This window comes from Corvus brachyrhynchos, unplaced genomic scaffold (genome assembly GCF_000691975.1).
Source record: "Corvus brachyrhynchos isolate BGI_N302 unplaced genomic scaffold, ASM69197v1 scaffold99, whole genome shotgun sequence".
NCBI classification, from domain to species: Eukaryota; Metazoa; Chordata; class Aves; order Passeriformes; family Corvidae; genus Corvus; species Corvus brachyrhynchos.
Genome location: NW_008239778.1, coordinates 1,446,684 through 1,456,410, shown reverse-complemented (window position 1 = coordinate 1,456,410; position 9,727 = coordinate 1,446,684). Strand labels below are relative to the sequence as shown.

The 9,727-nt window shown below is 50.9% G+C and overlaps 2 protein-coding genes across 2 annotated transcripts in view; one reads left to right on the top strand and one right to left on the bottom strand.

Moving 5' to 3' along the window:
• The window catches only part of UNC45B (unc-45 myosin chaperone B), a 10,465-nt gene extending 2,844 nt beyond the window's left edge, over nucleotides 1-7,621 (bottom strand). Inside the window, 16 exon segments of the mRNA XM_008640362.2 lie at nucleotides 10-94; nucleotides 97-213; nucleotides 543-609; nucleotides 1,078-1,205; nucleotides 1,391-1,531; nucleotides 1,945-2,086; nucleotides 2,754-2,848; nucleotides 3,019-3,319; nucleotides 3,567-3,738; nucleotides 4,578-4,748; nucleotides 5,025-5,193; nucleotides 5,416-5,583; nucleotides 6,050-6,139; nucleotides 6,689-6,864; nucleotides 7,133-7,169; nucleotides 7,437-7,621. Of these exon segments, the coding sequence (XP_008638584.1) occupies nucleotides 10-94; nucleotides 97-213; nucleotides 543-609; nucleotides 1,078-1,205; nucleotides 1,391-1,531; nucleotides 1,945-2,086; nucleotides 2,754-2,848; nucleotides 3,019-3,319; nucleotides 3,567-3,738; nucleotides 4,578-4,748; nucleotides 5,025-5,193; nucleotides 5,416-5,583; nucleotides 6,050-6,139; nucleotides 6,689-6,864; nucleotides 7,133-7,169; nucleotides 7,437-7,598 (2,221 nt within the window). The 5' untranslated portion in view covers nucleotides 7,599-7,621.
• A 1,821-nt stretch (nucleotides 7,622-9,442) lies between these two features.
• The window catches only part of RAD51D (RAD51 paralog D), a 6,222-nt gene continuing 5,937 nt past the window's right edge, over nucleotides 9,443-9,727 (top strand). Inside the window, exon 1 of the mRNA XM_017743069.1 lies at nucleotides 9,443-9,545. The gene's annotated coding sequence lies outside the window, so the exon portion shown is untranslated. The remainder of the gene's footprint in view (nucleotides 9,546-9,727) is intronic.

Below are 9,727 nucleotides of genomic sequence, written 5' to 3'. Positions count from 1 at the left end.
CTCATACACCTAGAAGAGAAGGCATGTATTAGCAATTTTCATTTGCTAAAGGAAGTATCAATGCTTTTGTTTTTATTGTTATTTTTTTTTTAAGTTTACCCTCTCCCCTGGGAATGCAATATCTGGATTGGAGATAGCAGCAATTTTTGCCAGAGCGTGAGAAGCCTTTATCTTGCCAACATCCGTGCCTTCCACAGCCAGAGGTATCAAGGCCTGGAGATACACAGGAAAAAGCATTCAGTGTTCTGAGAAGATTTACAGGATTGCCTTAACAGACTAAAACAAGTTAAAAATATCCCGTAGCCCTCTGTGATGTCTTGCTTTTGTTCTCAAATAGGCACCACGCCAGAGCTTGTAGCTCACACAGTCACTCCAAGAACATCACTTCTCTGGAGCCTTGCAGAGGTGGGACTGCTGTGTCAGCGTGGCCCCAGGGGGCGACAGCTTGTGCTTTTCTGTCACCGCCCCTCACTGGAGACACACCACAGGCGCCCAGCAGACATTAACAGCACATCAGGAACTTCAAACATAAAAGTGATCACCTTCCCACCGCCTTGAGCCACAATGGTCCCCCGGTCCTTGGGGTCTTCACACAAGGCAAGAAACACCCTGCAAGGGCACAGAACACTCAGTGAAACAGCCACGCGGGACAGCAAACAGCCAACAGCCCTCATGAAAGGGGGCTGAGGTTTTGCAGGAGTGCTAGAGCCACCAGGTAAATTCCAGATGCTTAACCCAGTGCACACAGCATTCTATGAGGAAGCAGCAAATGGCACAGTAAGAAGCTTCCAGATCTGTAAGATGAACTCTCTTCCAGTCAGAATCGATACAAAGAACTAAAAATTCAAAATGCATCCTAGCAAGGCATCCCTGTAAGCCAGCTTCAAGGTCAGAACGTGGATTTTTATGATATTGCTGAAGAAAAACTTTGGTTTAAAATCTTTCCTCCACCTCCCTTTCATCACCCCCTCTCAGGCAGAATGCACCTCCCCACAAACAAGGAGCCAGCCCAGATGACATCCCCATGGCACAGGGGCTGCCCAGCACTCCCAGCTCCTACATCAGTAGTGAAGGCACCTGGCAATGAGCTCCTTGCTCTGGTCTGTCAGAATGGCACTGTCAGCCTTCACCATGCAGGCCAAGGCAGAGACAACCCCGGCCTTCAGCAACCGCTTCACCCGTTTCACCACAAAATCCTTCTTGTCCTGAGGAGAAAACACTGGGAAAGGATTAGCCCTTAGCTGCCATTCTACCATCCAGCTACCTAACAGCCAAGCCTGGTTGGAGAGCAAAGCGATTTCAGTCTGGAGACAGGAGACCTGAAGTCTGTGACAATGGCTACACCAAAGAAAGTCTTTCTGAGCAGCATCTCCAGCTGGATACAACCCACCTTTGGATGCTCCTCAGGCACGTGCTGCTTGGAGAATTTTGCCAGCTGCACCAGCTCTGGGACCAGCTCCTTGGTGTCATAGCTGTTGGTGCAGTTCACCAGTGCAGAAGCCACGGAATACAAGATAGTCTTGTCGCTTGCCTGCACAGGAAAATAAAAGCTTGTGTGAGGGTGAGGAGGGCACAGCAGGAAAACAGATCCCTCTGCGCTGCCATCATGGTGTTTTGCACTGGTGGAAATGTTCTTAGCTTTATGCCCAACTTTACAGCCCATGGCAGGGAAAACAAAAGTTTTCATAGTCAAACAAGGTGTTGAACATCATGAGGTGCTGTCAACACCTTGATGCCTTTGGTTTTCATGCAGATGCTGACAGTAAAGGTAGGAGCAACCTTCTTCAGAAGAAAGCAGGATGGTAACAGCCTTGAGGTGTCCCTGGGGCACAGGGTGTGGGGTTGGGGTCACAGCTCCTTCTGACTGGGCCACAGTGCAGGGCTGAAGAGCTGGGAGAACTTGATGCTACCAGAGGAATGAGGGAACAAGGAAAGAAGATAGACCTTGGCTAAATCGAACATAGCTTTCAGGGCTGGCTCATCCTCAACAAAGTCATCTTTCACATCTGCATCGAGGGTGAGGTACGAGAGCCCTTCCACAGCCCATTTCCTGGTGCGGGCATCAATGCTGGTGTTGCACAACCACCTGGAAGAGAGAAAAACACTCACATTTCTATCTCGGGAGCCAGGACTAACTTACCTAGAAAAAAAGGGAGGAAAAATATATATTGAGGCTGATTCAGGCCCAAATATGTCCTCAGGTTCTGCTGCAGCTCCTAAGACTGGGGGTGCTTCCCCTTGAGACATGACCTTCCTCCCATGGTCCAACTTGTGGGATTTAAATGCTGCTGGGAATGACAGACCAGGACAGCTACTCAGCACTGCTTTGCCTTTTCCATCCCATGAAACACGAGATGCCTGCAGGAATGACCACCCATTCAGTCACTTCCTAACTTCATCCCACCTCCTTGGTTACTCCACCCAGCAAATTCACCTTCAGAAAGGACTTGTGCATATTCAAGGTAGCATTAATTAGGCTGTGCCACTCTGGCAAAGAGGGAGGCACCGGGTTTGGTGTCTCCCATGGGCAGTGAGGGAGGGAGAAGGTTCATCTGGATATTGAGGCAGGAGGAACATATGGCTGCTTCATGCACAGAGGAGCTCCAGGTCCCAGTGCAGTGGCTCTGGGGGCACTGTCAGCTGGCAGGCAGCACAGGAAATGAAGGCAACATGTGGGCAAGATCTCGTGGGAGAGGAACATATTGTATTTTGCAAAGATTAGAACAACTGAAGAAATCAGTGAAGTCACTCACTTTCGGCACTGCTTGGCTAACTTCTCAGTGGAGCCCTCAGCAAACTGCCGCAGGCCATAGTCTGTGCCTCCTGCTGAGCCCAGCTTGCAGAGACCCTGAGGAGGATGAAGAGGACATACTGGTGAGAAAGGCTTATTAATCCTCTCGTGCTGCTGCCCCAAAATAGCCTAAGCCCATCTCTCATTCCCAGAATCTCTCTCCTCTCCCAAGTCTGGGATAAGGCAGCTGAGTGTGGCAGGCAATAGAGGCAGGGCTGCATCCTCACCACCAGAGCTCGGATTTTGATCTTCTCATTCTTGGTCTTCTTGTAGATCTCCTTCAGGAGCGTCACCCCGTTGGTGATGATGAAGGTGGCTCGGCTCAGCTTGGTGGAAGCATGGATGAGGGCTTCCACAGCCACCAGCTGGTCAATCTCCCTCTCAGACCCACACAGGGCAACCATCATCTCCATCACTCCCTTCATGCCAAGCAGCTTGTTGCCCAAGTCAAAGGGCCCTTGCAGAACTCCAGACACAATCTGGATAGCATGGAGTGTCTTATCCATGTCTTGTGGGTCGATTTTGCTCCTGCATGGGATAGAGGGAGTAGGGTATGGAACAGCAGTGGGGAGGAAATATCCTCCCTCAACTGCACTGCTGAATCATATTGGTGTTTGGGAGTGCAAATTTCTGCAAAGCCTGTGATCCAGCAAGATCTCAAGCAAATAGTTATCTCCCAGAGCCCCAGTTTTGAACATAAGAGGACTTCAAGTGACTGATCTCATCCTCAAGACCCCCTGCTCCTGCCCTCTGGGCCAGCTCACCCCTGACTCACTTGATGTACTCCTCACAGATCAGCCGGTAGTTGTCCCGCTCCGGGTCGCAGCGCAGGTCATCGTAGAGCTTATTTAGGAGGACAGAGGCAGTCAGCTGCGTGTTCTCTGTCAGTGGCAGGCAGTCAGGCATCTCAGGAATCTGGCCCACCACTTTCAGTATCTTTTTTAAGCCTGGAAACGATGGAGTAATATGGCTGTCAGAGGGGAGAGGGTCTGTGCAAAACTCAAAATACCATTCGTTACTTTTTTGCTGTGGAATAGCCAGCTTGGATGGTTTTCAAATATTTTGCAGCCTAATCACATAAGTCTTAAGCAAAAAAGACACTCAGATATTTACTGGGGAGGAGCTTCTGCTGGTGAGATTACAGGTTTGCAGAATCAGGCTTTTTTCCAGCTCTCAGAGTGAGATAAGCAAAACTGCATTAGGCCCCTGGCTGGATCTGTTATTTTTGTCAGGAAACATTAAACCTACTGACCCCCAAGGCTGGAGGCTCTGACTGAGGAAAACTCAGCCACTTTCAAGTGATTCTGGATAACTTAACCCTCCTTTTGCTGAATTATTATTAAATAACTTCCATCAAAATGGTAACACACACATGCATTGGAATTACGACAAAAACACACAGCACACAAATTCCTCACCCTTGACCAGTTTGAGAATACACCAGTTTATGGGTCCACCAAGCTCAGCAGGTGGTCATCTCATCCTGTCTAAACCAGACAATTTATCCAAGACAAATCCTCCCAACATTAGCAAATACACTGGAGAAAACTAACCAGAGATGTTAGGCAGTCCTTTAGAAACTCAAAAATTCCTGTTCTTATACACAGTTGATTTTCTCTCAGTACTGTTTCCTGCTAACAAGTCTAACTTTGCTCCAGGCTTGCATGCACCAAGAAAAGCCAGAGAGGATTTATTTTATAGGTGGGACCAGTTCTTCAGGCATTCAGGCAAGAACACACAGCTCCACATCTCCCAAATCACAACAGGATGGCAGGGAAGGACTCACCATTGTCGATGACAAAGATGCTCCTGCTGTTGTCATGGTCTTTCAGGTCCTTCCTTGGTATGTTCTTGTTGAGGAGGTTGAGGGCTCGGTCTCGCCCTTGCCCAGACACTTTCTTACTGACCAGCATATCCAGCAAACGCGTTGTGATCATCCTCAAATCTTTCTTAGTGTCTACACAGAAGCAAAACAGTTATGAGAAGTTATCTCTGAAAGCAGGTGAGCTCAGTCAAAACCATTCAAAGCCATTGTGTGGCTAGAACAGAAATATTTAAGCTATCCATGAGGATAAGAGCTGTGTGCAGGTTGTCCTCCTGGACAGCTGAAGGGTAAAGTCCCCACTTCACCAAAGAACAAGGAATAAGGTGGAATCCCAGGAGCAGAGCCCTCCCTGCTTGGCCCACTCCTCCTGCAGGCAGAGGTAATGTAGAGCAGGTGATGTGCTGTTACCTAGCACTAGAGCCTCCTCTTTGCCATGGTGCTCCTCCTTCCCCTGGCCCAGCAGGCAGTCGGTGATGGTCTGCAGGAGGTTGCAGACAGCCAGGGAGATTTCTTCATTGTCCACCGACATCCACATGCAAATGCTGTCGATGCCCAGGTAATGGAGAATGGCAGTGGCCTGGGCCCAGGAAGGAGAGAGCAGGACAGTGTTAGCAAAGACCTTTCCTTCCTGTGTCCTCTAGGCTCAGCTGAGACAAAGAAACTATTTTCCTCAGTGAATCCTGAATCAGTACAAGGCAGAGTTTTAATCTCCCCCCACTGCTCACGAACAACACAAACTATTGCAATTTCCCCCTCCCCAGCTGCAATAGCAGTGAAGGTCCAAGCACCCTTTCCTTACCCGAGCCTTATGTCCTGTGCACATTCCTGAAAGTGTCCTCACGGCTGCCAGGATCAGCTCAGGATTTTTGGTTTCTATCAGCTGCAGCAGCAGGTTGACCCCGTTATTCTGGAAAATCCTCTCGGCACCAGCTTCCTCCCGCCCCAGGACTATGAGGTTGTTTGCAGCCTGGGTGGGAGGCAGAAGAACCAGGGGTCAGTGGCACAGCCCAGCCTCCAGAACCTCTCCGTGCAACTCTGGGAGATCCTGGTGGGAGCCATCTCCTAACAGATGCAGCAGATCAGCTCAGACCCCACAAGACAGTTTATCCAGGTGCATTTAGGGATCAGCTCTGCTCTGCCCAAGAAGAGTGGGTCACTGTTTGGAGGGAATATCTGGAGGGTGGCAGAGGTGGACCTGAGCAGAAGCCCAGGCTGATCCCGCCTTTGGTATTTTGGGAGGTTGGGCCACCTTCCCTCGGCACAGGGGTGATGCCTCGTTGGGACATTTCCCCTCTCTCTGAGTGCAGTTCACCTCCCAGTTCCTTCCCTCATCCTCCGTCCAGGAGAGGTGGGGAAAGGAACGCAGTGTTCTGCTGCCTGCTGCAGTCTCTGACACCAAACAGCTATTTTGCCAAGTCCAGGGCAGTTCTCACCTTTTCTCGCTTTTCTTTGTCACTGTTCTCATCCAGCAGGATCTCAAACATCTTCTGCACCCTCGAGTCCGTGGAGAACTGAATGCGCAGCTGTGCCAAGAGAGAGCACAGAGCGTGAGGAGGAGGAAATCAAGGAGCAACTTTCCTTTTTCGCTTCAAGAATGCTCCCCACCCTCAAACCAAAGGCAGTTTAAGCTGAATAACAGGAGATACCATTTCTCAGCAATCAGCATCCATTACCCATTGCCACCTGGCAGAGCCAGGCCTAAAAATTAATTTCTGAGACTTCACAGTAGGGAGTGGTGCAAGGATTTCTTCACAGCATCCCTGTAAGGGTAACTGTAGCAACGTGGCAACTGCCACACCCACCCCGAAGCTGATTCAGTCCCATGCCGAGACTTTTCCAAGACACTCAGGACCAGGCTGGCTTCAGGAGGAAGCTGCCACACTTTTCAATTTAACCATTCAACACAATCCTCAGATTTACACACATCAAGTATGAACTTCCAGTTAACGGAGCCTATTTATCCCCCTGTATTGCCACGAGTTTCCAGTATGACCAACAATCCATTGATGTAACCCAGGGAAGGATTTCCCACCTCTGGTCTGTGAACCCAGGACTGTTCCCTTGGCATTTACCTTCTCCTGGATGTTGGCCCCCAGTCGTCTCAGGGTCTCCTGGAAGTTTTTGTTGCGGGGTTCGAGGGTGGCACATTTCTGAGCATCTTTGAATGCTTGGTCCAGCTTCCCCAGTTTTTCCAGGGCTTGGCTGCGCCGGTACAAGGCTTTGATATCCGAAGCATTGATGTCAATAGCTGGGAAAGGGATCCAAAACACCAGGCATCAGAGCTTGCTGCCTGTGCAAACTGTGGTTTGCTCTGTTATTAGCATCAGTCAGTGCCTGGTCAGCTCTGATTGCACCAAACTGGAACAACATCATTTGAACCTCCAGGAATTCCCTTGTGGCATCAGCACTCGGGTGTTAGTGGACATCAAGGAATAAGGCCACAGTGTCCCAAAAGCAGATGTGAGAGCAGGCTGAGCGAGTGTACCTAGCTCTCCTCATAACAGCCCCCTCCTTACCTCTAGATGCATCTGAGGCTGCCTTGGCATATTCCTCCTGTTGAACCAGAAAGGAGAGATTTGTTAGCCATGGAATAGCATGTCCCCATTCCTGATGGACACTGGAACCTCTCTGTTCCCATTTCCCCATGGGACACCCCAGTGAAGCTCCAGCACAAGCCCAGAACATGTCATTTCAGACCAGCTGGAAACACCCTATTCAATAAACAGACAAACCACCCAGTCCACAGCCAGTGAGTGCCCTTGGCTGCCTTCCTCCTCCTCTCCCCCTGAGCACTGCCCAGGCAAGGGGAGATCTTCTCACCTTTTTGAGGAAACAGGCTGCCCTGTTCCTGTACAGCACCGCCTGCAGTGCCTTGTCCTTGTTGAGCTTTATGGCTTGAGTGTAGCTTTGAAGGGCTTTCTCGTACTCACTGGCCTGAAAATATTTATTGCCCTCCTCTTTCAGCTGGATGGGATCCTCCATCTGGAGAGCTTGAAGGAAAAACATTAATCTGTGTCCCATTTTCAACTGCCTCAGTCGCCTGCCTACTCCCCCAAGCTGAGTTCCACCATGAGACTGACATATAATTAACACATATTAATAAAAGTAGCTTACCAGACTGAAGAGTTTTGAAAATGAAGACCTAAACTGCTCTTCAAGGCTGTGGCTTCTCAGAAGCTTTTCCCACCAATGTAGATCCTTAGGAGTCAATTAAAAAAAGAAAAAGAAAAACAACAACAAAAAAAGGAATTAAAGAAATCTGCCAGCACTACAGAGAGTCTGTGTGGCTCAGGAAAGAGCTCACTTCCCACTCCACATTTGGGCAGGACCTGGCAGCTCCTGCTGCCTGTCAGTGTCACCTGTCACCACAGCCTGTCCCCTGCTTGTCCCCTCGTGCTTTATATGCCTGGGGACGGCTGGAAGCCAGGGCCAGCTCAGGGGGCACCTGGCTGCAAGCAGGCAGCACCCCTCTGCAGCAGGAGGGAATCCTCTCCCACCTGCCAGGCAAATCCCAGCTTCCCTCTGCCTGCAGAGCTGCACAGGGTGTGGGGAGCAGGAAGCGGGGGTTCATGCCAAAATAGCCCACGGCTGGGATGGCTGACCCCTGTCACAGTGCTCAGACCCTTTTCCCTTTCCATTTAGGGAAGCATGAGACAGCTGAGCTTCAGGGACAAGTGGCCCCAGGCCAGCAGCTGCAGCAGTGCCCAGCACCTTCCAGAATTCCCTGGGATGGAAAGCTGACTGACAGCCAGCGCTGCCTCCTCCTCCTTGCAGGGCCTGCGGGAGCCCATCCCGCTGGACATCTCACCCATGTCTGGCGCTGCCACTGGCCCCACACGTGGTCATTCAGCAACACAGTGACATTGACTAACACAGAGGTCTGGACTGGAACATACTGGAACTGTGTGATGAGTGGCTCAGTTTGAGTGACACCAGTAGACAGAGTAGCACTGAGCTCTAAGAGAACTGATCCTTTCAATCTCCCCTCTTTCCCAGGGGTCACGATGAAGGAATTCTGCTTTGTGACTTATCTCCCCCCAAACACAGGCCTTGCCTTCCCCAGGGTACCTACCAGCATGCCAGCTATAAAGCAAAGGGGGGAACTGGCAGGATGGGGAAATGACTGAGGAGAGCATGGGCTGACCAAGACACTGCCAGGAGGAAAAATATCATTGTCTTTAATTCTGTGATCTGTGTTGTGGCTTGTGGCTCTTATGCAGCAGGGGTTGGCACAGGACTGCCCTGCCCATGTCTCCTGTTTGACTGGCACCAGCAGCATTGCCTGGTCCCTGGCATTTGGGCAGGAGGTGATTCCAAAGCCATTTGCAAATCCCTTCACAGCACATCATCAGCACCACAGCTGCAGGCAGCTTCATCAAGCGCAGCTCCCACACCTTCACCTGTTTGGGAATAGTTCCAAGGTACAAGGACAACAGCTGTGGAAAGTGCAAGATGCCACCCCTGCTTTGGGTAGCCTCAGTGCAGTGGCTTTTCCAGCATTCATTTGGATTAACACACCAGAACCCCCTTCCCACATGGTTTTAGGTACTGGGGAAGGCTCAGCTGGCTTCATTTCAGTACTCCTGGGATATAGCAGTGCCTTTCTCACGTCAGGCAGAATGAAGCCACACTGTCACAAGCGGCAGCACTGCAGGTAAACTTAGTTACAAAATCAAAGGGTGTTGGGTGCTGCTGATGCTCAAGGCAGAGCTGAGAGGGCAGGGCAGGCTCAGCAGTGAGTGCCGAGAGCCCTCTTCAGGCCTCGGCTGGGAAAGAAATACAGAATAATAATTAATACCCCAAAAATAGCTTTTCCAGGAGAAATTCAAGCCCCCAGTACAGCCAAGGAGGGGCACAAGGCTCCCCACACCTGTAGGACAGCAGAGCCCCTCAGCCCTCCGTGCAGCTCCATTTCCCCACCGCTGGCTGGTGAGCCTGGACAAACCCATCCCTTGGAGCGTCACAGATGCCGGGATGGTTTGGGTGGGAAGGGAGCTCAGCACTGTGCTAATCCCGGCGGAGGGGCTGGGGAAGGGAAAGCCGAGCGGGTTGGGAGCGACGGGCCGGGGAGCGGTGCGGGCCCTTCCGCCGGCGGCAGGAAGCAGGAAGGG